Consider the following 27,584-nt stretch of genomic DNA (forward strand, 5'->3'; position numbering starts at 1 on the left):
TGATGGGAGCAGGAGCCTAACAACATCAAGAGGCTATCCCTGATTTAGGAAATTTACTTGCTCCGGCCCTTCCATAATCCATGATTTGCTAGGGAAAGCCCCATTTGACTTAGTGAAAAATCCAACCATTGTGAAACTATTTTAAGTCAGTGGTGACATTTATAGTGAACAGAGACCAGGGAGTTCCTTTGAAACCACAGACTGGTTAGCAAATAAGAGGTGGACATTTAACCAGCCACAAGCAAGATAGGATGGAAAACAGAAAGACAGCTTTTCGAAAGAGCCAAGGATACATTCTTGATAAAGGCTCATTGGCTAATTTACAAACATTCAAATCCCACAATTGTTGCACTCTCCCCAGCTGAAGCTTTCACCTTTGAATTTCATTCTTACACAAATTTGATTTCCTTTTAACACACACACATGCACCCAAAGACAAAGAAAAGCTTTTAAGCTGGGATCAAAAGCTGTCGTGTTACTGAGAGCCTCATAGATCCACTGCATGGATGCTGTGCTACTTTTTAGGTAATGCTTGAACTCTTTTATCAATATATTATCAGGCCAGCAAACACCTGTCCCACACACTTCTTCACATTTTCAATTCACCCTCGAATCTAAGACTTGTAGAACTTCAGGAAGAGAAGCTGAAACAGGGTCTTCGGCTTTTCATGTTTGGCGCCTCCATCCCTTTGGAAGTGGATTATAGTTGGAGTCAGCTAGTGACAGGTAGTAATCAGACCTGGAATCCATGGAGACCATGTCAGGATCTGTCTGGGCACGTTGGCCATAGTATGCATACTGTAGACGAGAGCTGCAGGGGGCAGCGGAGCTCGGAGCAGACACTGTGCTCTTTGCAGGGGAAAATGCCGCTGACTGGCTCCTTCCAAACGAAGCTAATTTTGCACAGGCACTCGGAGCAGGATGCTCATAAGCCACTTTTTGTTTCCACTCATCCGGCGGCGCAGGCAGTGTTTTCCGGCGAGCGGCAGACACAACATTTGCAGCGATCGACTCTTGAATGGTCTGTGGGCCGAAGGCATCATCCACCAGCCCAAGAGGGGACTTGGCGGCTGCTTCCCAAGGACTCAGCCTCTTCCCAGGCTTATCAGCTGCAGGAGGTGGTTTGCTAAAATAATCAGGAGCTGGTTGGAACACCACAGGAGAGACAGGGGACATGGATCGTGAAGTGGCTGAAGGTGGCCATCCAGAGAGTGATAAAGACCGTTCTCCGCCTCTTTCCTAGAAACAAACAAAACCTTAAATATAATGACAATCACTGAACAGCAATGACAGAGACTTCCAAATTAAACAACAGATGGTTGTTTTTGTCTAGTGATCTACTGTTGTAATACTGTGCTATACAATAAGTAAGTAGACCCCCCCCCCCCCGATTTTATAAAAAGAACAAAGTATGAGCAATAGTATCAGAAAAGATGGCATTTGCTGGAAAATTGTAGGAAAAAGAAATCCTCCAAGTTTCATTACCATTGCCATTGAGATTTCAGCTATCTTTTCTTAGATATCTTGGTAAAGCATTTTTTCCTCAAGGAAATTTTGAGCATCTATTATTATTGCACACAAGAAAGTTCTAGAAACATAGGAGACCAATTAGCAGCAATCACCAGCCCAAACCTGTTTGCAGGCTTGCAGTAGGTGATCAGGTCTGGAGAAGTATTGCGACACAGCAGGTTCATGGCCAGGAATACCAGAGCAAACAGTTAAGGGGGGGGGGAGATCAAATCAAGCACATCTATGGTGGAATTCATGGAAAGGAACAGAATCAAGGAGAAAGATATGAAACGGCAAACGGCAAGAAGAAATCATAGTTCTCAAAGAGACGAGGAATACAAATTCAAGGAGAAAGAATTTTGTGTGAATTTTCAGTTCCTTGGGTGGAACAATCCTTGACCAGACTAGCCAAACTCAATCCACATGTGATACATTCAGGTAGCTTGTGCAAGCCACAGAAGTCAGTCCCAACACTAAGCTTTTAAGCTTCTTGCTTTTGATTGACACATTTGACAGTGAGGGAGAGAGGATGAATTAGATAGCATTAGAGAGATAACTGTGAATAAACTAACTCTTTGAACAGTATAGGGATGAGGCAACTGTCTCAATCCAGATTTTGTCGGACTACAGTTCCCATCATTCTTGACCACCGATCATGCCGACTGGGGCTGATTTGAGGTGAAGTCCAACAACATCTGGAGGGCCACAGGTTCCCCATCTGTTATTTCTTCCTAACTTAAAATCTCAAGCATGCTCTTCTATGAAGGACAGTTCCAACCCACCAATCATTGCTGCTGTGTACCCCCTGTTCATTTCAGGGAGCTTATGCTGGCAGTTCCTGAGGGTGACCCTTATTTGGAATTGAAAGAGAAAAGGTGAGAGGATGACCTGCGTACCCTTCAGAGTACTGTCCCTCCTCTGTCAACCTGTGCTATGTTTTAGCTATTCAGCATCAAATATTATATTCAAGAGAATGATTATGCTTGTCACTCATTCTAACATGCTTATATCCTTCTCCCTTCCAATGATTACATTCAATATGGTTAGGAAGGCCAAAATTAAAATAAAGCATCTGAATGAACCTAATTGCAAATCTTTGTCTCCCACCATTATGATACTCTACTTAACCCTGCTCCTTTAAAATCAAAATAAAGCTTTGCCCTGATAATTTCAGAACACTCTGACCCATTTATTGGAGCAATCCATTCATAGTTCACAAATCCTAATCTGTTTAGGTAACGAGTGCTTTCATTCATAAATCCAGTGCACTGCCACCGCAATCTTCTTTTGTATACAACATGCCGTTACCCTACAAACACTGCCTATTAGGCTATTCAGCTGTACAAAGAGGTCTTGTTAGGCTGCACAAAGACAAAAAGTTTTGGGACACATGGGTGGAATGCGATGAAAATTGAAACAAATATTTTCTAAATTTGTGAGTTATACCATCCTAAGTACATACATGTGGCCTCAGGTCTGTTCAAACCACTGGCATTTACTTCCAGGTACCGTATTGGCCTGGATATAAGCCACACCCACAAATAAGCCACACCTTTAAAATTCAAGGGGGTGGGGGAGGGAAAAAAGACAATACCCAAATATAAGCCACTCCCTTAAAATTCCACAGGCACTCACACCTGTAATTGGTAAATGTAGAAGAAAATCCTACAGCAATATCGTAAAAGCCAATTTCTGTAAGGTTGCAAATTTAAGCTGCACTTTAACTTTTCACGGTCGGAATTTGGGGAGGGGGGGGGAAGTGCGGCATAAATTCAGGCCAATACGGTATATAGCTTGGATCCCAAAGGTGCTGCTGCATGAACAGAAGGCATTGCTTTTCATGTGAAATTGCAACAGTTTTTTTGGGGGGGTGTAGGGGCACCATGGGGAAAGGAGTGAGTGGGGAAGTTACGCTGTGCGGCTAAAAGCTGCTGCGCCAAACTGTTTAGTTGAATACTGCCCAACATTAATATTCTGAGTATGGAAGTAAATTGCAGATAGTTTATGGTCTGCATTTGTGCTATCTTCCCACCACTATTTGGTGGGGGAACGAGTAATGCAAACAGGTCTTCTACATAATTGTGCCTTTACACGGAACATCTGCTTTACACAAAGTGTTTTCTGCATAGTGGAGAAGAGAAGAAATGGGATTTCTCATGTAATGGCTGTATCAGTCTTGGCAACATTAGAAACTGGAAGGTTTCTACCTACCTACTACACACATCCTAAATAACCATGCCCTTTATATAGAAAAGTAAATGCAGGAAGTTAACTACTACCTGCATTTTGACCTACAACATTACACAATCATAGCTTTGTGTTGGTGCAATGCTTCTGCCGAAACATAACGCAAGGTTACTGTGTCACACTGACCTTGTGTTGCATTCCTCCTGTTACACTGACACAGAACTACGATTGTGCAACTTTCTAAGTACTTCGCTCTCCACAACTTGGCATTTCAAGCATTGTAGTTTTCCTTCCTCAGGAAGGTTTTCCTTCCTCTTTCCTTCTGACTGTCTAGTCAGGTTACATCACTATCTTCTTCCTACTTTGTTCTGGGGTTTGTGGCTTTCCTTTTTTCTTTGTATTTGCTTATTTCTTAAATAGACTTATACAGTTCGTTCTGACTTCCTAGAATGCAACAGCCAAACAGTCTTGTTCAGTCTCACATAATCAGGCAAGATTTTTTTTTTTTTTTTAAAAAAAAGAAGCACCCCAAATTTGCATGGCCATTCCACCTGCCACCGAACACACACAAAAGACAACATTTTCCATTCACGTTACACTAACATAGTGTGGGAATATGTTGGGAATAATTCAACCCATCACAGATGCCTTACCCATCATGGCTAATTTCCTAAAAGTGGAAAAGGTGACACTATAGACATATGTCCTTGCATTTCCCTGCTGCCTAGCCCATCTGTCCCAAGGAGTAAAGTAAGTAAAAAGATTTTAAAACACCATATCCTATCATAATAAATTCCATCAATCCTTACAATATGGGGATATAGATAATAGATAGATTGGATAGAATAAAGATCCTCAAAAAGTCCTTACCTACCAAGGACAATAACTATTTTCTTCAATCTCCCAGGACATTCTATACAAGATCTCAAAGTAGCTGTCTTATTACAAAAGAATTTCAGAAATAGACTAGAAAGAGAAGTTGCCGAATTGCAACTTATTACCAAACTTAAAACCATGGAGAGACCTGGTCTGAATAGAGACATTGGATTCTTATCTCATTATACATGATAAAGCTATTTTTAGCCATCTCACCCCTTGCTTTTTCCTGTAAGACCAATTGCAGTCGTTAACAACACGTTTGCCACACCTATCAGCCAATCACCCATTTCCACCACCCTTTTGAGTAATACCCCTCCCTACCCTCTCACTATATATAAGGGTCTGGTGATTTCTGTTTCAGTGTATCTGAAGAAGTGTGCATGCACACGAAAGCTCATACCAATAACAAACTTAGTTGGTCTCTAAGGTGCTACTGGAAGGAATTTTTTTATTTTGTTTCGACCACGGCAGCCCAACACGGCTTCCTACCTGTAACTAGAACTATTTTCTTATACTTGTCCCCAGTAAATCCTCGCCCCTATTTTGAGTCTGTCTTTTGAGGATGCTTTAAAACACCACCAGCTTTCCTTCTGCAATGTTAGTAAACCAAGCATCAAAAAGAAGCAGACACCATCTGTTTACTAACATACCCTGCTTTGGAAGTCTTGTGAGCCATTCTAAATCTTGCCTGCAGTCACATACCAAGATTCATATCTTCATTGCTGACCTGGTTCTTCATAACTGTGGAAATTTCTCTGAGCGGAGACTGCCTAGATGAAGCAGTGTTGTTATAAACGGGTAGAGGAGCAACTCTAGTAATTGGAGTTATTGGAATGAGGTATCATCCAAGGATCACAGGCAAGAGAAGTGTATCTGAAGAAGTGCGCATGCACACAAAAGCTCATACCAAGAACAAACTTAGTTGGTCTCTAAGGTGCTACTGGAAATAATTTTTTATTTTGTTTAGGCAAGAGAAGGGTAAGTGAATACTCACAGTGAATACTCACAGTGAGGTATGCCAACTTTTCAACTCATTTTTGTAGCTGTGCCTTTAACAGCAACATGTCTTGCAGCAATTAGTAGATGATAACATTCCTCTCCATGCCAGGACAAGTCAACAGCTAAAGGCAATGCAGCAAGGTTAAAAAGCTGACAGCATTATCTACAGGATGCAGAGGTGCACTTCAGTGCTTTGAAACAGTAGGAAGGAGGTGAGCAAGTGGTTCACGATGGGAATATTACCAGTGTTTGCCTTTTTTAATCTGACAGTACACCCCACAATATGAACAGTTTGCTGTCATAGCTTTGACTACTTTGTGGTCTCAACGGGTTGTAGCATTAAACCATGGTTTAGCATTATGTCAATAGGTCTTGGGGTTTTCAGCTTCTCTTTCCCTACTCCACTATATTCACAGGGAGAAAACTGGAAGCTTTCACTTCCATTTTTAACTAACCACAACTTACCATTATGTACAAACCTGGACAAATCTTAGGAAAACAAGTCAACTTCAAACCGTGGTTTACAATCCTGGCTTGTTTCCCTAAACCATAGTTATGCACAGTTTGGGGATTTGGATGTGACAATAAATTGCAGTTAAATCAAAATGGAAGTAGAAGTTTCTAATCTCCACACATCCATGACAGAAGACGAATGGGTAATGATGAAGACACAACCCTACGGCCCACTCACGTAACCGTAAACCACACTGTACTGCACTCATTGCCAGCTTAAAGTGATTGCTTTGATTTTGTCTGTCGTTTGGTTCGTACAAGCTTTTGAGATGTCATAATGAATACACTTCTTGCTAAGTCAGCACAGCTCACTTCAGTTTCATATCTCCTTAAAGAGTTTATTTCATGTACTAAGAAGGCATTCACTACTGCCACCTTCTGGAGATCAATAGTAAAATCACACATGGTTGACTTTACTAGAGCACAACACTAAGGACATTTGTTAACAGGTGCAGTGTATGAGCCTGCCATTACTTCAGAGTTTGGCTAAAAATCAATTGGCCGTTTAAGTCTGTTAATACTTGCATGAAGAACTGTATAATTACAGTCATACCTTGTGTTGCGTTAAGTTCATGTTGCGTCTTTTCGGCTTGCGAATGCAGCAAACCCGGAAGTGTATACTTCTGGGTTTTGCGCTTGCGCAGAAGCATTCTGCATGCTTTGCACATGTGCAGAAGCGCCACTCTAGTTGCGAACTTTTTGGGGTGTGAATGGCACCCTGGAACGGATCGTGTCCGCAACTAGAGGTACCACTGTATTAAGCTTACATATAAATGTTTATAATATGCAACTATAAATTAAACTACAACAGGGAAATAATACAATATATTCTGGGACACCAAATACTCAGAATTCACAGAACCTGCAACATCAGAGTCAGAACTGGTCCTGGCACTCGCCAGGTTCACATGTAATGCCAAACCATAGTTTATGTGCATACACCTAAGGTTTCTGAGCTCCCACCTTCTTTCTCAGCTGTGAGGAAATCATAAGTGTTTTTTACAGCTTTATTTCTATTGTGGGAAAATGTTGGTTTCATAAGTTCATTAGTAACAATGAATGGCGGGAATTGTAAGTACAATATTAGGGAAGATTGGCTGTTTCAAAGTTGCAATTGATGTTCTTCAGGGGGTTATCCCTAGCAGGTGTGTGAATTAACTTATCATGCACATTCTTCTGGGTTGCTAAATTGTTTTAGTTTGTCAGCAGTTTTCAGTACCTCTCCCACCACTTAAATATAAACACTGTAAGTGAAGCTAAGGCTCATACATGTAATACTAAACAATGGGTGATATCCAACTATCTCATAAGTAGAACCACTGAATAAATGAACTTAAATTATGCAGGTCCATTGATTTCATTGGGTTTATTCTGACAAACATTGGACAGCATACTATGGTTTTAGCAACATGTGTGACCACAGCCACAGAACAAATACTCATAAATACATGCATATATACACCAATGTTTTCCAAATCCAACCATTCATCTTCCAGAGTATGAAACCTGTCCTCTCAAAACACAGACAAGTTCCATCTTTTCCCAATGACATTTAAAATTTATTTTTAACACAATGCTCCACCAACAACACTTACTGCCAGCTCTCTGCAGAATTCAAATCCCTACCTGACTTTTGAAAAATAAATTCAGCACTACACTGAATTTAATGGGGTTCAGTTATTTTTAATGCAGGAAGTAGGCTTTTGAGGGATGTAAAAACCTAGCTAGCTAGCTAGCTTCCCCGCCCCCACCTTTGCATTTCTCCACACTACTGTGGAGCCCCCATAAGCAATGTTATTTTAAGGCTTCGTTCTTCACTGCATGGTCCTAGCCATTTACAGACTATGTAGTGAATCTGACTTGACTATTTCACCTCACTTTTGCCCATGTACACCAACATTCTCCAACATTTTCATGACAACTTTATAATGAGCAATTTTCACCCCTGAATTGTAACTTTAAAAAGTAAAGAAGGTAAAGCAGCCCTGGACGGTTAAGTCCAGTCAAAGGTGACTATGGGGTTGCGGTGCTCATCTCACTTCAGGCCAAGGGAGCTGGCATTTGTCCACAGACAGCTTTCCGAGTCATGTGGTCAGCATGACTAAACTGCTTCTGGTGCAACGGAACACTGTGACGGAAGCCAGAGCGCATGGAAACACCGTTTACCTTCCCGCTGCTGTGATACCTATTTATCTACTCACACTGGTGTGCTTTTGAACTGCTAGTTTGCAGGAGCTGGAACCGAGTAACAGGAGCTCACTCCGTCGCGCAGATTTGAACTCCCAACCTTCTGATTGGCAAGCCCAAGAGGCTCAGTGATTGAGACCACAGTGCCACCCACTCCCTTAAAAGAACACTTATTACAAACTTTCAAACACTTATGACAAACTTGCATCCAATGAATCACTCCACTGTGTAACATAAATACATGCACCTGTAGGCCCTAGAGGGTCTGTGGTGGTGTTCATTGGATAGAAGATGGAACAGGTCCTAAGAATAACCACATCTTATCTCAGCCCTTGAATCACAGTGCTACTTTAGCCATAAATTATCTTAGTGCCTCATCTACCTCAAATGACTGCTGAGAATCAATGAAGACTTCAATGCACTTTGAATAATAACTATAGTGCTCTGTAAATAATAATGGAGACATTCCATCGGCTTGGTGACGCATCCTGACATACTAACTACGTGCATAACTCATCAACATCAGTAGGGACTACAGAATGGAATCCTGTGCAAAGGAACACTAAACTTGGAAACAGAAGTTCATTGGGGGGCAGAGAGGGGCATTGTTATGAAGGCATGTAATTTCCCTCTACTGTCCTCTAAACTATTTACAGAGGGAGGCGGGAGGGCTGCAAAGAGCAACACTGGCAGCTCTTATTGCATCCAATGAATCATAGGAAGACCTTGGGATTCTGGAGCTGTTGTCAGACTATAACATTCACGGTTGCTCTGTGTGCATTTCAAGTGCTATATTGGGCCACAATTGTTTTTCCCCAACTAAAGGAAGCGAACTTCTTTTATGGAAAGTTGTTGCCACATATGCCTCTTGAGTAGATAACAACTCCACCCCTATGAATTTGGGGCTGGGGTAAGAGGTAGCATCATACAGGGTTGTACATTGCCAAGTTATGAATCCACATTGGAGGCTGTATAAATGAAGCATGTAATGCTACATTTGGGATGTTCTGCTATACAAAGTAAAGTTAGATATTTGATTGGCAAAGTCCTCAAACACTGTGGAAGGAAAAACAAATATTGAATCCTGGGAGTCCCTAACCCAAAGCCAAGATCTGTTGGTATGAGCAAGTTATGATCCAGCACATCTCTAGCTCAGCCAACTGATTCCTGGAGCAGCCATGCTAAGATGGCATAAGCCCCACATCTTAGCTCAACTAGAGATAGCATGGCATAACTCCTTCATTCTGGCTCAACCAGTGTTCAGGCAGCTGAGCAGAGAATGGTGGATCTTACAGCACTGTAAATGCTGAAAAGCATGTATTCCAGGGGAGTGACATGGTGGGATCGAGTGGGAGTTGGATTTACCACTGGATCCTAACTCCATTCAGTCTGTAATACCACACTGGCTTAATTTAACTTCCGTCAGCTTCCGAATACTTAAGATTGTTCTGTAAAGCAGAAGTAGTCAATATGGTGTCTTCCAAAAGTTGTTGGATTGGATTGCTAGAATTTGGAGTTGACTATCATTGGCCTAAAGGGGGGGGAATACATTGTTGCAGATATCTGCTTAAGATCAACAAGATCTATACTGGTAACAGACTAACAGTAGGATCAGGGACAGACTTTGGTAATATGGCACACTGAGTGAGAACAAAATTTGGCCACCACCCCCATATTTATTTTCACAATAGCTCCTTCCTTTGTTATTTATTATTATTTTGCACCCCATCGCTTGGCGCCTTGTGCAAAGGAACTGCCTGCACCACCCTAAATCCAGAGTTGGTAGGATCACCTGTCCCTAGAGTTTTGCCACTGCATGAAAAATATTGAAACACATGAAGGAAAATGATCTTCCAGTGTTGCTACCAGAATCAGCCCCATTGTCTCATACCCTGGCACTCACACCTTTTCAGAACTTACAGGGAGATTCCTCACTGAAAAGCTGGAGCAGCTGAGCATCCCTGTAATCTGGAGAGCGCGCTCAGGCAAAGGGCTGGATACTGTCCGTAAGCCAGGCTTGCTCTTACAGGGCTCTCCTTCCCCGGCGCCTGCAAGGGGCCCTGATTCTGTTCTTTCTTGCATAGAGATTGTCACTTGTGCACCTTCAAGAACTGTCTTCTTGGTGGAGACTTCCCCAAACAACATGAGCATGTCTCTCTCACCAGGCAGAGGAGCTACACTTTTGGAACCCATTGGTTCTCCAATTGCACTTGCAAAGGCTGCACGATTCCTCATTTATAGCCATTTTAACTCACCAAGTACTTGTTTTATAACTGGCTTAATTTTGTCTTCACCATTGCTAGAAATCTTGTCAGCTACATTTGTGCATTTGTAATTTTGTAAGGTATGGGGCCTGGCAGCTACATCAACAATTTTTTGCATGGTCTGTGGTATTTTAAATACCATATATTTGCTGCTTTTTGGGGGTGGGTGGGTGGGTCTTCTGGCTGTTCCCTCACTGCAAGAAGTGAAATTCTCCTTGTAGAAAGCCCTCCCATCAGATGTCAAAGAGATAAAGAACTAGACAACTTTTAGAAGACATCTGAAGGCAGCCCTGTATTGGGAAGCTTTTAATGTTTGATGTTTTATTATGTTTTTATATGTGCTGGAAGCCGTCCATAGTGGTTGGGAAAACCGAGCCAGATGGGAGGGTTATAAATAATAAAATTATGATTATGATTATGTTATATATGACTTGTATGTTAATTGAATTGTTTGGGTTTTGTTATACTCTTCATTAGGACTTTGGATTGACTTGTTATTGAATGTGGGTTTTGTTATATTATTTTGTCATTTCTTTGAGTTGTGATTTTGAGCCACAATTTGAAAAAAATCCATGTACAAATTAAAAATCAAAACAGAATAGAGAAAGATGTGCATCAAGTGCTTTGCGGAAGGAAAGGATACTGTGCCTTCTTATCCTGAAGACAATGTACTATCTTTCTAACACCATGATTAAAAAACCCCCAATAGAATAACGAAGCTCAAACCTGGCAATAAAAAACCAATTCTATACTAGTACATTTAGCAAAATCCATGAAAAATTGAAGAAGGAGCTATATAAAGAGGCAATGAATCCATGCTTCCAGGATTACACTCTCACACTGACAGACTGTGGAGCAAAGATCAAGGAGACACACATGGAAGGTGTTCCATAAGGGGTCTGTGGCTTGGCTTTTGAAAAATAAGGGGTCCTCGGTAATAGCTAATTGGAAACCACTGATCCAGAAAAATGGAGCATCACCTATGCCTTCATGAGAGCAACACAACTTTGGGCCTGTCACTGTACTTACAGAGAAGCTACCTTTGTTAAATGCTTTGAAGACCTGAGCTTACTGGAGCCTCAGAAGGCATTTACATTCCATGTCCTGGGTCACTGGTGCACATAGAGCTTTTGAAACCTGCAGGTTTCTCAGCCCTGGTCTAACGTGGCCTCCATAACATTGTAAAGTTCCCATATGTGAACTCTGTCAGTGTTTATGGGCATTGTGAGGTTGGCCACTGAATGGTGTCATGAAGGCTTATTACAAAACACCTGGGTCTCTTGGGATGAGGGGCTTCAAGGGGACCACACCATAGAGGCAACCCACTAGCAAATTCCACCTGACTCATTGTCAATAGAATATTAATGAGTGGAAAAAGCAAAGACCCTGCTTCAAAGACATGAACTCACTTTAGCAGTGCCCTACCTTTTGAGTTACCAGTGAAAGAGTGCTCCCACTCTGCCCCAAATAGAATTGTCCATTACACGGGCAAACATGTCTTATGTTTACAAGATAACATGATTGGCGGGGGGGGGGGGCGTGCTTGGGACACCTGCAGGTCAGGTGAGGGTGCTTAATCCTTAATCACCTGCTGCTTTCCCTCTGCTGTTGCTCTTCCCTGGTCATGTCCCCCAGCTGAGCTTCTTTCTTGCTTCTGAAACCTGGCTGGGAGCAAAAGCGGGGGAAGCAATTGGGACAAAGGAGGCACTGCAGTGGGGAAAAGGGCAGCCAGTGAGGGATTAAGCACACACAGCTTCTCCCCTGCAGATTCCTCTTCACCATGTACATTCATGTAATTCAGCAAACATGGGGCAGGGAAGCTGCCTTTGCCTGCATAACATGAAACTCCCGTCTGATGAGTTGCCTTAACCAACCCCATTGTGGCTTTTATTAGAAGGGGATGACGCATAGGGCACATGTGTGTAGGTTTACTGTGGGAGTTGGAATCCAGAGAACATTAGCTTCTGTCTGTAGAAAAACACATTTCTAACCCACCAGCAAAAGCTTAGTAACATGACAGGGGCTGGCAATTTCTGAAAACTTTAAATACCTTCCACAGCTCTCCATAGTTGTCTATCCCCTGCCTGTTTCATACTGCCACAGCCTCTGCCTTAGCAATCTTTGCCACAAAATTCCAAAGAATTTGAAAACATGAGTGCTTGAAAAAACATTGCATTCCCTTGACAGATAATTCAGATTTCTGGGTGTGTGCTGTGCAGCCGTGAGTGTAGATTGATCTTCACATCTGCTCACATCTTTCTTTCTGAGTCTTCCAATAAGAATGCCAGTTAATGCTTCTTTGGGTTGTGGTTGGGTGAGAGGCAAATCACTCTGCTTAAACTGGACTGAGAGTCACCATCCACTGATGTCACTCAGACAACTCAGCAGCTGGGCATGGCTTTCAGTCATTCCTGCCCTAGGCCATATTTGAACAAGAGGTGAGAGGCACTGTATTCTATTACCAGTCCCCTTTGCAACCCATTCCCTGTGGAGTTAAAAATGAAAAGCATCTAAAACTTTAGTCTCAACTCAGGAAGAGGGCAGGCTTTCCCCGTGTCATTGCAATAGATAGGTGCAGCAGTACAATTCTCAGAAAATATCCTTTCAGAGCAAAGATGGGAATAGCACATTGCATTAATCTATGAGCCCTCTTCCTAAAAAGCCAAATTTGGCGGCTATTTTGATAGGCACATTTTTAAATCCAGTAACTGCAAGTCTAATGTTCTCATTCAGGATACTGTTTTGTGGATTCAAACACCTAATGTATTTATTTGTCTCCGATTCAAACAAATATTTTGAATTAGTCAACACATATTTACTCTTGTGGGTACCCAGAGGGTGGATCATGGTTGTGAATTGCTTCAGCACATATCCAAATTGCAACTCACTGCGTCTTAGTTCAAACTTAGATTTTGAAGCAGTCACAAGTCTACTCACCACTGAAAAGGCAACTCATATTGACTCAACACATTAAAAATACCGGTAGTTGGGGAAACCAGACTGGAATAATTTATTCCTGTACAAACTTCTAGCAGAATGGTTTATAGGACCCTGGGCCTCTCAACCCAATTTATAATCCAGTTCTGACAGAAATGATGAGGTGTACTCACCTTACCCAAAGCAGGATTCCCCAAAGGTAGACCCTGAGAAGCAGACAGCAACTTTGAAATGCCAAAATGTGGCCAACAGTAGCCACCCTTTGAGGGCCAGACCAGAGAAGAATGATAGCACATTTCTCAGATCGTCTCAAATTCATGGGGCAGCAACATTGATTATTTTCTGTGTTCAGAATTTAGGAAAGTGAGCAACAAGCAGAAGGGAGAAGGAAAGCATAAGTGAAGAGAACTGTAGGGGCTTTGCAATGAAGCTTTAATTTAATCTTTCACTTCACGAGATGGTTCAGTATGAGCCTCGTGAGTGATTAGAGAAAGACATCACCAGGGTTCTCTCACTTTCCTCCCTCTGATAGTAACAGCAAAGACCAACATACATGACTGCAGAGTGATCAGCTGTAGAATCACCCTCATAACCATCTTGGCACCAACTCTGCACAGCAAATTTATGACACTTCAGTTCTATTGATGTCCTACTCAATTCACACCCTATTCAAATTTAAGCACTTGGATTTTATTGAGCTGTTGATAAGGCTGAATTCATTCCACCAGAATCGGAATGGCATTTTGAGCAATTTTGGCAGAAGGAAGGAGAGAAAGGAAAAGAAGGAAAGAAAGACCTCAAAACTCTTTTTCAACCGCAGATAAAAAAACATGTGAAATCAAAGAAAAAGAAAAAACAGATAAAGAAGAAAGGAACAATTTTAATGGTAGAAGAAAAATACAGCAGATTGTAATTGGAAAATGAACAGAAAGAAGATCTCAAGAGGATTAAAATATTGGTACCGCATAATCTTAAATATGTTGTGTTGCAAAAGAATCCTTTGTGTGCATATTTCTATGTAACACGGGCTGTTTACTTAAAATTGATACAGCCACATTTGACTTCCAGTATAGACTACTTCAGCTAACAAAGCCTACCCTAAATATGTTGAGCTTTGGACAAGAACCCCACTGTAGTCAAAAAGGACTTCTTATGACTAAATATGTTCTAGCTAGTCAAAAAGAGTTATTCCATTTGCTCTATGGACTTTGGATAAGTCCTACAGGTTAGGGAATGCTCCTTTTATGTGTGAGGTATGAAATATATGCCTCAAATGTTTCCTAAGTGTGGCACATTTCACACCTTTTCATTTTTGGATGGTGATTAGTCTACTTATATAGTACATGGCTGTTCTTTCAATATTATAGTCAAAATGCCTTCCACATGACTGGAGAAAAGCTGTTCTCAATTGCCTGCCCACTGGACGCAATCAAATGGGGTGGTATCCAATAAACTAGTCCCATTAGCACAAAAGTTTCCACCTACACAATGGAACTGGCTCCCTTCCATCTCCTGTGTGCCCCCTTTCCCCTTTAAAGTTTCTCCAGAAGTTTGGAAGAAACCTCAGAGCAGATTTAGGGGTTCCATAGAAGGCAAACAGAAAGAGGAGAGGAAGGGGAAGTTCTGTTGTGCACTCCAATATCCTTGTGCTAATAGAACTACTTTAATGCTTACCACCCAAGGGAGGCTTGTTCACTGTGTGACCTAGTCTGTTCACACAGATAGGTATGGCTTCCTTACATAAATTTCTGTAATTGTGACATCAAGCCACAATAGTGGAAACTGGCACCAAGAAACTACCCATTGGTGTATTCCCACCCACCCCTGAAGGCTGCACATGGTGTTCTCTATGAAATGCATCTTCAAAGACAGTCAAGACATATTAAATTGAAGTAATTTTGACTGCATAGAAGCAATTTTGATGTCCTGAATATGGATAGGCAGAGCTTTTATGAAGGTGTTTTTTTTGTTGTTGTTTTTTTGCAGATTAGGGGCTGCTTGCAACATTATTTTAGTGGTATAGGAAGTGTTGCAGCATGTGCCCTTCATGCATTGCTGAAACCTTGGAAATTCAAGCAGTAGCTGTTGGTGTGAATTGGACTGTAGGCAAGGCACAGCTCTGTTTCAGAGGGATTCAGTGATGTCAAGGTGAGCATCAATTTCAGCACTAGTCAATGGGCCAACATCTCCCATGATCACCAGCAGCCTTGTAGTGCAAATGGGAATGAAATGGCATTATGGCATTATGGCCACAGTAGGTTTTGAGGACCTCCAGAACTTAGTATGCTACAATGGAGGAGGACTTTAACTCTGTAGATTGCATGATTTGCATGCAGAAGGTCCCAATTTCAACCCCTGGCATCTCCAGTTAAAAGGAGAAGATAACAAGAAATGGGGGCGGGGGACTCTGCTTTAGACTCCAAAGAGCAATTGCTAGTCAGAGCAGATAACACTGGGCTATATGGGCCACACAGAAGCTTTGTATGTTCATTTAAATTCAAACTATTTTCAGACCAGACTTTGTTGGATCTGTTAATCAGCAGTCAGTACATTCACATGAACTGTCCCTACTCAGGCACTGTCCCATTATGGCTGTATGTCCAAAATCCATCTAAATAATTTCATCAAACCTAAATTAATCATTGTCATTCATTTTGTGATATTGGTTTAGCTAGAAGAGTGGGGAAAGTCTACCCCTTAACCCCTTTTTTTAATCACTTCAGTGTGTGCACTCAAACTGTATTCAATGGAATTCAGTCTGTCTAGACGCACAAGCGTTACTGGAGATGTCAAATATTGTTCTTTTGTATCACAACCATAAATAAAATTGGCAGAACCTAACCCTGGATATTGAAGCCAGCAAACATGGTGTGGTAACAGTGTCTTGATCCTCCTGGTCCACAGTGTATTATTACTCAAGAGTAGGGTGAAAGCACAAGAGCAGAGTGAAAAGAAAAAGCAGGACTGGAAAGCCCAAGGTGAAAACGAGAATGTGCCTAAGCGATCCATAGAAATATGAGGTCAGGAATCATGGCATGTCATTAGACGAGTATTTATAAGGCACATGCTGCTCTGGTTGCAAAACTGGTATTCAAGGACGCGTCCCTTCAGTTTATAGTCGCTATGCTTTCACGTGAACATATTGCACCACTTCCACAGCTGTAGGACCCAGCTCATCCTCCTGGCTCTTCCGCAGTTCTGCTTGATATGTAATTTTCTACTTGCCAAAAACAGAACAAAATGCTAGGCCTGAGGAGGCCAACATTTCCCCCCAAAATGGGAAAACTTTGAATAGCCTCTCCAGCCTATGACTTTCTTCTTCGAAATCTAGTAATATTATTTACCCTTAACCAGGGGAAGGGGGAAATTGAAGAGGTAATTCATGATTACGGATCACCAGTTTACTCTCGAATGACCCAAGTCTGCAATAGAACCTCCAGTGAACTAAATTGACCAGTGGGGGTCAAGGGATCAGGTGTAACACAGCCACATTATTATAGTGCTTATGTGAGGTAAGCCATCACGGATCCGTGGTGGTGGTGTGTCGCCTTAAGCTGAGAATCAAGGATTCTCCACTTTGCATGCCCAGTGGCTATACAAAAAGGAAGTGATTCACCCCCCACACACACACACACAAACAGATGGCTGCAGTGATAATAGGAAGGGGGCTCTAAAGATGCCTCATAATAGGGATTCAACTGCAGAGTTGGGCCAAGACTCTATACCTATTTTTATACACTACATTCATAAGAGGCATGACATTTGAAGGCACTTATCAGAAATAAATCTAATGTCATTGTCATTTTGATTGTGCTCAGACCCTTTGGCTGCCTGTCTGCCCCACCCCCCCCCCACCCCAAAAACCTTCTGTGAAACCTATGTTCTAACAGATGAATTACAGGAACAGGGTTCCCTGTGTATTTGTGTACTGAAGCACTAACACCTAGCATCCTGCTTACTTAATATGAAGTGGCATGTGCCCATCTTAGGACACTGTGCATGCATAGCCATGAAAGAGGATTGCATACATAAATGTGTGTCACTGAAAATTAATATTCATTTTGATTCATTTAAAAATCGTTCACTGTGCCATCCTATGCATGTTTACTCAGAAAAAAAAGCCTCAACATTTTCAGTGGGACTTACTCCCAGGTAAGTGTGCATAGGATTTCAGCCTGAAGCCTTTTTTTTTTTTTTGGACCCGGATTTCATGTGATATATCTGAAAATATATATATATTAAGTAAGCCAAGGATCACTTGAGTGCCAGATTACCACTGCAAACAATTCATTGCGAGCTAAGTGGATACTGAGTTGTATGTATGCTTTACTCTTCAATGGCCGAGGGTTTCCACACCTGTGCTGAGACACCAACTTTCTTGGCTGAGAACTTTGGCCTGGGAGCAGTAAACATAGAGGATGCTGCTGGTTCTTGCTTCGAAAAAGAAGGGTAGCCTGTCGACGCACAGGACTCAATGACAGGGCTAGAGGCATTCGACTGGAAGAAAGGTTGCGAAGGGTACGCTGGTACAGAGTACACTGAAGATTCCCGGACATTAGAAGGAGAACCGGCATTGAGCGATCTTGAAGGTAGAGCTTGCTTTGAGGCAGACGCTGAGTCAAACTTCGCAGGCTGCTTAGGAAGCGCACTTTCCTTATTATCAGAGGGAGGTTGGAAAGTAAATAAGGATGAATTAAGCTGGTATGGTTGATGCTTCATAACTTCCAAGGAACTAAGTGCTTTCTTAGGCTTTTTCTTGGTTGTTTTGGCAGCAGCGGGGGACTTTGACTGTGGCTTGGTAGCAGCGAGAGGATAAGATGGAGAGTAGATGGGGTTATAGCCCACAGGTGGTGGTGCTCGAACATTCGATGAATATTTCCAAGATGCTGGTAAAGATGGAGTTGGTGAACCGGCCCGCGCCATATTGGCCTGCACGGTTTCTGAGTCTACCACATATTTTTCCATCCTCGATTGCCTTTTGGCAAAGAGCTGGGCTCCTTTCCCACTCAAAGCTGGGGGCATCTCAAAAGCTGGCCCCACCCCTCCAGCAAGCACAGCATTTCCTACTGGGGTGGTGGGTGTTGTTTTGGGTGTATAATTTTGGTGTGGCGCTGCTGTTTGAGGCCCTTTAAAAGGACTGGCTAGCTTAAGAGTACTTGGGGGCTGTGGAGGAGGGTAAGCAGGTTGTGCTATGTTGACAGGTTGGGGAGGGGGATAAGCAGGTTGCGCTACGTTGCCAGTTTGGGGAGGGGGATAAGCAGGTTGTGCTGTTTTGACAGGTGCTGGAGCTGCCATTTCAGGTGAGTTTGGAGCTGGAAAGATGGGAGGCTGAGTACCAGCCACAGTTGGAGGTGACCAGACTGGTGAAGCAGGCATTGCGGCAGTGGGAGAAACCTTTAACGAGGGTTTGGGAGCAACTGGAGGTGGGACCTTTTGCTTGGCTGCCTGGATTTGCATGAAATTGCAGGCCTCTGCTCCCAAGCTGAGGTAGTCTTCTTCAGGCCCCGATTCAAAGCCTGCAGCAGCACCTTTTTTGCCTTCTGTATTCTGTACAAGGGACAGAAGAGCAGGGTTAGGGCTCAGCTTGGGGGTGTCTTTGAAAGTAAACATTGGCTTTGCGGTGCTTCTTCTCTTTGCCTCTTGCAGTATTCCAGTTCTTTTGGCAGGCACCGCGATCCTTTCATCCCTGGATGCGATCTGTTCTGTTGACTCTGTTGGAGACCATATTGCCGGCTGCGCTGCACTGGCGGCAACTGGAGACAAAACAGTTCTGTATAAGGTTTCAGGGGGTGGGCTGACCGAAGTGTAAGGCGGTGGCGCAGGGAGATCTGACAGAGGGCTCGCCATGCTTCTGGTGGGAGAAAACGGAGCCGCTGCTCTGTTTTGTACACCAGGGAAAGGCTTGGCTGTTCTGTTGGAAGCAGCAGTTTTAAGGGCTTCTGAGGATGGGTACATCAGGTTTGCTTCGGGAGTGATCCCGATGCCATTTTGCTGGATTGCTGCACCATGACTGTGGCTCACTTCTATGTAGCTTTTGCTAACATGGCTTTTCACCCTGGAAGATTCTTCCTGTTTTGCCTGATATGAGGAGGAGCTCATTTTGTAGGTGCTCTCGGTTGCTGTGGCTGCCTGGTGTTCCTCAGATGAGCTGTGCCCTGCCTGCATCCTCATTGCTTCTTGCTCAGCCGTGATCTGGTCCAACCGTTGACGCCTTTTGGCAAACATGACTGCCCCCTTGCCCTTGCTGTCTGGAAGCAGCTGAGACATCTCGTCCCCACTTTTTGGTTTCTTTTCAACCTCAAGCAGTCCAGTATCCCAGTCAAATGTCACAATCCGGTCTTCTTTGTCAATGTCGGAGAAGAAATCTTCATCGATTTCCGACTCGCTCGTGCCTAGCAAGGTAATCTCAAAAGTGTTCTCTTTCTCACCTTCTTCACCTTCGTCTTCTTCGCCCTCGTCCTCGTAACGCTCTAGCTCCCCAGTCCCGTAGCTGACCAACGTATATTTCCTAGCTCTTTGGCGACGCTTCTTGAACATCAACACCCCCTTGGAATTGGGATTTGGAGCTGCTGTCAGCAAGAGGGCAATGCTCTTACATTTAGACTTGGCTTCTTTCACCTGCTTCTCTGACTGACTCTCGCTCCGTCTGAGCCCTGCAGAAAAGGATTAAAGAACATATCTCAGGCAACAGCGTAACATGAGAGCCATTTTAACCATAAGCTGCACAATAGCTATTTGGGGTGCAAGAGTGCAGTCCTAATCTTTCTTTCTCTAGAGCTGGAATCTTCCCCCTTATGTAAAGATGCATAGGCAAGGCATTAAGATTAATCTTTTCCCACAGTTCCAGCCACGATAAAAATTCCATAGCAATCATTCCTCCCTGGCTGACATTCTTTGCACAATTTTTTTCTCTTATGGATTTGCTAGCTCCACTTTCAAGAGCTTTTGATGTCACATATTTGCTTCTGTCTGTGTACATATATAAGCCAGTATAATATAGAAGATAAATCAGAAGTGTCAGATAGACGTACATATACTATGGATGCTGAGTTAGGCATACATGCTCCTGGAGAAGTTTGGAGAATATGTTTATTAACTTAAACAAGATAAATTCCTCTGAAATAGTTAAATGGTTCAACTTGACCAGAGATCTCCTTCTCCCCACCTGTCTGAAAGTTATGGTGTAAGGAACAGGAGTTTGAATCAAACCAGGAATATTTTATTTACACATACACACACAGCCCTACTGGGACACAACTAGCCCTTATATTTCTCTATCCTGAGCCTTCTATGCAGCATAGAAAACCATGGTTGCAATGTAGTAGGCTTTTATAAGCAGATTATATGATAAGGCATGGATAGCCTTCTGTTCAAAGGAGAGGAGAGTAAAAGAAAAAGAAAAGGATCCCACTGGAGGCGTCCAAAGCTATTATGCCCAAAGTAGCTATTGGGAACTCTCCCAAAAGTGCCATATCTGGTCCTACAGAAGGCAGCCCAATTTTGCTGCTGAATTACAGGGCAAGACAAACCACAAGTTCTTCTACAAACAGAAAAAAGACAATACTTGTGGTGTGATCATCCAGGAGTTGTATACACAGGGGGGGGGGAGTTTGATTCCCTGTACCCTGAAAACCATTTTGAATGTGAATAATTGTAACCATGGTATTGAATCATGCTATTCAGAATTGGATTTTTTTAAAAAACATTAAGAAATAAATACTTTAATTAAATGTAACCAGAGTGTTAATAGGGAAAGTACTTCCTCTGGGGAGTGAAAAAATTAAAGCAGACTCTGTAAGCAGACCTGAATCAGTGGTATTAATTTACATTTATTTTTATTTTTTAAATTATATGTTATAACTCTACTTTAATAACTAATTTCTGTTAATGTCTCTAGTTTTTTTTTTTTAAGAAGCTCTGGAGGATATAAACTTTTCACCTTGAATGAACTGCTATTGAATCCTCACATTTTGCTATCCTGAGATAAACGGCATTTCCTTCTATTCATATTTCATCTCATATTTCATTTTTTACACATGTGGGTCTGCGCCTGAGTGTAAGCATTGTAATGCAAAAAATGCTTCCACCAGTATCCTATGCACGCTTATATGAGAGTAAGCCCCATCAATCAGAGGAGGACATACTTCTGAATAAATAAGCACAGGGTTGGGTTGCCCACTTCCAGAAGCATTTCTTGGGCAAAAAGGGGGAAAGAGACAGTTGTATGAGATCTTAAACATCAGCAGGCACATGCCACATGATAAGTAGACTGTAGTGTGAGTACTAAAGCACAGAACAGAATTCCCAACCTGGTGCCTTCCAAATGTTTTAGACCATAAATCCCATTATCCCTGACATTTTACACCACTGCCTAGGAATGGTGGGAGAGAAGAGTCCAGCAATCTCAGGAGAGTACTTGGTTGGGGAAGACTGGCATAGATTAGAATATATTGATCTTATAGTATGGAGCCTTATTGCTTTACAGGCTAGCTGATATTTCAATGTGGGATATACTACCCCATTTCCCTTTTGATGCATCGCAAACAGCATCCATTTTAACACAACAATGTTACATAATGTTTTAGGCTGTAGATAGCCTAATCCAGGGAACATGGTTTTCATGAAGACTTCCATAGTAGAAACTTGTTGGGAGCCAAAGAGCCCTGGAACTAGAGATGCACGCCCCAGAAGACTTTAGATTTGGGTGTTATCAAACAGAAATCTCCCATATCTCATGGTAAAACACCTTTGAAGCTGTTTCTAAAGCAGTTTATGATATGACACAAGTGTGGGAGCCTACTATTCAAAGAGCGGGGGAGACAAAAATCATACTCGGTGCACGTTAGCCCTTGTGTATATGGTACCTAAGCCTATAGTGACTCTTTGGATACCAGCCTATGTCTATGTGTTTAGAAATGAATTTATTTTCTTCTTTAAGAAAGGAAATATGATTCCCTGATTTGTATTCATTGCAATGGTACTTGAAGCATGCAAAACATTCCTATATTGAATGGCTTAATTATGGGTATTTAGTCAAACCCCTTTCTAACTAAACCGATGGTGTAATCTGACAAGCACAACCCCACAGTTGCTGCTGGCTTCACTGCCAAAATGCAAAGCATGCGTGCTGTTCTTTTATACTCTGTTAAATATGACATAAATATGTGGATTACAGCTGGGCACTTCAAGCATAAGCAACAGCTTAATTTACACACTGATGCAAACGGTTATAATTCTAAAAATATGCTTGCAGGGGAATTAGTAATGGGCTCAGCCTGCGCAAGACAGCTCAATGCTACAGTATATCACCAAGCCTTTGTCATTTTGCAATGAAAAATCCCTTGACGGAATTCTTGAAATAGTCCAAAATGAATGCACAACTGCCAGGAACAGAACTGAATCAATAAAAGGATGCTTTGAGGAAAAGCTGCATATGAGTTAGTCTTTTTTAGCTGTCATACTATTGGTCAACTAGTTTGCTTCCAATTAAAGACCTTGTGTAGATTTTGCACTGACCTCTAGGTATGGAAGGCAGAAGGAATAGTAAGTTCACTTTACAGTGTAGAGAAGCCTTGCAAAACTGAAAGGGATCATATAACTGGCCAAAAATACACATGCTGGTGTCTGTCAAAGCGACTTTCTGCAAGCATCATCAAGCTTCACTACTTCACTACTTTTCCTTTTTTTTAAAAAAAAATCCTTCTCGACTTTTAATAGAAGTAGCATCGTAAGTATGCCAATTCTAGACAAAACACAGCCTTTCTTTGTACATGGTGAAACCTACAAGCAAGAAATGATATGCCTAACAACATTTCTCTCTTCTGGGACAATCTCTGTCAAATTGCCTTTTACGTCTTTGTTAAGAAGCCCCACAGGCTGTCTGTACCAGCAAGTATTTTTAGAAGTAGAAAGTTAGCAGTCCTAGATAATGTTTCAAAGCGAGCTTTCTAGTCAGTGCTATGAAGAACATTCAATTCCTACTGATTTTTTTTTTTAAATTATTACTACAGGGCTTACAAAAACTACATATCAAAACAACAGAAACTGAATGGCATTTAGAAAAGTGAGGGGGGGATATTAAGAAACCCCCTTTTAAAGTTTATATTAATCCTAAGCACATGGACGCAATTGCACTTTGAAATGTTCTACGTTGCAAAATGTAAGTCTCAAGCAAAGCCACTACCGCTTAGCGATAACATACTCACTGGCGTGCCTTGCCCTGTGTTTGTGAGGTCTGCTATGTTCCCTTTCAGAGTGCTGGTCGTCTTCTCCCTGCTCTGTGCCTTCTGATGAGATTCCGAAGGAGACTACAGAAGGAGGTGCTTCTGACTGCCCTCCTTCCACTTGAGAATCCACACACCCCTTTTCGGCCAGAGACCCAAACTCTTCCTTTGCCCTGTCAGAGCAGTCTAGGATCACCTCTACCTTGGTGAGAGGCGGCTCCTTTGCCTCAGCTCTGAGGGCTGCTTTGACTTCTTTGCCGCTAGCAGCCTGGAATGTTCTGCTTGACCACTGGACAGCGTGGTCTTTTTCAGCCGTGGAGCCTGCAGCCAGCCAGCCAGTCCCATCTTGTGGTAGGGTGGCTCCAGCTTCTGAGGACTTGTGCTGCTCAGCTCCCAGGACAGTCAGGCTGGGAACACTGCTGCCTTTGTGTTTGTCATGCAAGAGGGACAACTGGAGCTCAACTGTCGGTCCTGGCTTTTCCCTGGTGAAAGCAGGCATCTCTATGAAGTGTGTTTTAGGGGCTTCTATCACTTTGGGAGGGATTTTGTGAGAAGGGGTGATATCTCTTTCGGCATCGCTTTGCTGTTCTTTCTGGAGTGTTTCATGGGTTGCCCCTAAGATCTGCAGTTGTCGGTGGGGTCTGGGGGCTGCTGTTCTGATTTGCAGGGTAGTGCTCTCTTTATATTCCTCATTTTTAATGTCACTGCTGCCATTTTCTGTTTCAGGACTGAAGGTCTCATTCACTCCACTGGAAGATCTGCGGAGACACAAATAGTGAATCTGAGTTGTAAATCTAATTGTGTATCAAGCAACTGTTTCAAAAATGTATATCATCAATACAGTCAATGTGTTGCCCTCCAGACTTTTGGACTACAACTTCCATCATTCCCTGCTAGCATGCTCAGTGGTCAGGGATGATGGGAGTTGTAGTCCAACAACAGCACACCACAGCTATCCTTGGTGTATGCAGTGTTGCACTTAAGCTGGGGAGAACCAAGAGTTTACAAATGAATCTCAGAATGGAGCTGGGCCAGCAAGAAATCCTCTGGATCCCAAGTCAACCCTGCTGCTGTTGTGTGATGACAACAAGCCTCATTCAGGCCTTTTCACTGCACCAGTCTAGGAGCTGGCAAGGCAAACATTCAGTTTCAACCTTCTGCCCAGGCCAGCATCAGCGGCAGGGCTGTGGATGTGGCACTGGGTATCCTGCTTCATTAAGTTCCACTGCTGCCAGCCATATGTGAGGTGGCTTCCCTTCCTAGTTAGTATCTAAATCTATCACATAATTTGCTTTGTAGGACAAAACTAGTAAAATTTTTGTTTTTTTTACTAACAGTAAGAAACGTAGACAGCTGAACAAGTGTTGACATTAATGCCAATGCATCTTTCTATCCTGGTCTTCCAGTATATTGATAAGCCTCAAACATACTTTTATATATTCCCATGTATTACGAAGAAGAACATGTTAAAGATGGCATTCTTTTCACTAGATCAAACCATGGCATAGTGTGAATGTTCAAATGTGCAGATTATTGGAGAGCATTGTGGCTGCTACACAACTCCTGCGGTTCTGCTGCCATACTAACTGGGAATAAGCCATAGTTTGGCTTAGTGTATCATCAAAACCCAGGCTCATGGTTTGTCTCACTCCAGACATACTGTGAGCTGTCACCAAGGTTTGTTCTTCATTTAGTGTATATGCCACACAACTGAGTGGAACTATTCTAAAGAACAGGGTTGGAGGATTTTAGCCTTCAGCACTGAAACTGGAGATGGGGTGAGTCTTTGAGGGAAGGACAAGCTCTCTCCTGCTACCCTCCAATTTTGCTCCAATTTCCCCAAGAAAAGTACCTTTGCCTTTGAGGAATGATGGCATAATACATGGGGGAGAGCTGACTTCAAAACAAGACAGGCTTCACAAGGTCTGTCCGTAATTGCAAATGGCAATCCCCTTGGTCCCCAGCAGGATCAGGCCACATGTGACTTCCAGCTAAGGGAATGGTTTGTGGTATCGAGGTTCGCTGTCTGCCATTGGATACCCCATCCCTTCTCAAAGGCAAGATCTTTTACTTTGAGAATGTGGGGGAAATTGGCAGTGAATGTGTGAACCAATCCTTTGGGTTTTTGAGCACTCAAAGCCCAGTTGATTTTTAGGGCAAGCCCAATGAGTCCCACATTTTAAACAAGCTTTTCAAAAGCATCTAAAAATGACCCTTTCTCTTTTCTTGGCTCCTAGAAGCCAGATTCTACAATATGAAAGTCATAGCATTGTCATCAGAGTACTATTCATCCCTTTGTTACTGCCTAGAGGCAGCGATGGACTTTATATGAAAAGGCAAAACAGAGGTGCTCCTGGTCAGGAGAGATGACTTGTCAGTTTTTGTTTCTGGGGTGGTGAGAGTCTAATTAATGATTCCCTCTAATTCTTCTATTAGTTAAATAATATTGTACTTCACAGAAAGGCCATTTAATGGGAAGTTACTAACAAATTCCACAGGCAGGATCAATAGGAAGCAGTAAAATATATTGAATTTGTGAGCAGTACACTTCTGTTTGAAGTCATCAGGGGCTTTTGCTGAATGGAACTTACTTGTGGGTCTTATTGATAAGCCATTGGGAAATTGGAAAAGGGCACTGCTAGTAAATATAGCTGTTCAGTGTGTTAATATAAATGCCACCCTGAGCTTTTTTGGGGGAGGAAGGGTGAAATATAAAGTTAACAAATAAAAATATACAGTATTGTGCCACATGGATATCTCTCTTTTAATTCTGCTTCCAGCAAATTGCAGAGTGCTGTCTTAGCAGCACTAAAGGGGTCTAATATGGACAACAGGCTGGCACATCTTAAAGGAAAGGGGGCGGGGAAATGTAAGTCCTTGGTTCCCTCAGACCCCACTACCATACATCCAAGTGATATACCATGAATTTTCTATCTGGCTTCAAGGAAGCAAAAGTTCAGTATACTGAATAAAAAGCATGAATAAATTATGCAGGATCTGGCAGTGTTGGCTGAAGATTTTAGGGAAAATTGGTAAATTAAAAGACATACTTAAAAAGCCATCTGTTCTGGCAAATCTCAGTCCCACTCTGTCTCTGTCTTGCACATCTGTATCAGTTGCTGGAAACAGTACCTGGACACAGGGCTGGTCCATAATATCTATCAAACCATGGACGGAGCTCCCAAAAGGTCAAGCATCTTAATTTATGCAGCCCTGTGAATGTAGCTGGTTTCCATCATGTTGTGTTATTTGGACAATCAATTGTGGTGCTTAATAAACTATGAATCTGTAAACATTTCCTTGTAGGAAGGAAGACTGGGGGTGAGCCAGATAAATGTTAGCCTTTATTGGTAGCTTAGTGTGTCTGGATTTCTGTTTATGTGAGGACAGGAGGGAGGGAGGGAATGAGGGAGGGAACGAGGGAGAGACAGAAACAGAGCCACAAAGAATTCCCCCCTTAAAAGGTTCTCTGCCTACGGATATACTTGAAGTCTTTATACACCATCTCCTGTCCCCAACAATAAATGTTTGCCATTTGCTGTGCAGGATTAAACATCTTTCTTTAAAGTCTGATGATGATTACAATTAACCAAGTTGCACTTCTGTTGTGGGGAGAATGAACACAAGATACAAGGTGCATTGTTTCCTCTAGGACTTAATTTTCAGTATTTGTATCTGGTCTGTGGGATTTAATCTTCACTCTTATTGTGCAAATGCATTTTCTATTATGTATAAATGATAATACAACTCCTATCACACCACTGTATGAACTTCAACAGGTTGATGCTGTATAAGAGTGAAGTGAACACCACTCTGATCCCTCTGAAAGTTTAGATAATTTTATGTTATGACTGTCAGAATGATCCTATACCTGTTCCGTGGGAAT

At 42.4% G+C, this 27,584-nt stretch overlaps 1 protein-coding gene across 1 annotated transcript in view; it reads right to left on the reverse strand.

The window, feature by feature from the left end:
* Positions 1-529: 529 nt before the first annotated feature.
* SYNPO2 (synaptopodin 2) overlaps positions 530-27,584 on the reverse strand; it is an 87,571-nt gene continuing 60,516 nt past the window's right edge. Inside the window, exons 3-5 of the mRNA XM_033159864.1 lie at positions 23,681-24,456; positions 17,832-20,128; positions 530-1,239 (exon numbers count right to left, since the gene is read on the reverse strand). Of these exons, the coding sequence (XP_033015755.1) occupies positions 667-1,239; positions 17,832-20,128; positions 23,681-24,456 (3,646 nt within the window). The 3' untranslated portion in view covers positions 530-666. The remainder of the gene's footprint in view (positions 1,240-17,831; positions 20,129-23,680; positions 24,457-27,584) is intronic.

This window comes from Lacerta agilis, chromosome 9 (assembly GCF_009819535.1).
Source record: "Lacerta agilis isolate rLacAgi1 chromosome 9, rLacAgi1.pri, whole genome shotgun sequence".
Lineage (NCBI taxonomy): Eukaryota > Metazoa > Chordata > Lepidosauria > Squamata > Lacertidae > Lacerta > Lacerta agilis.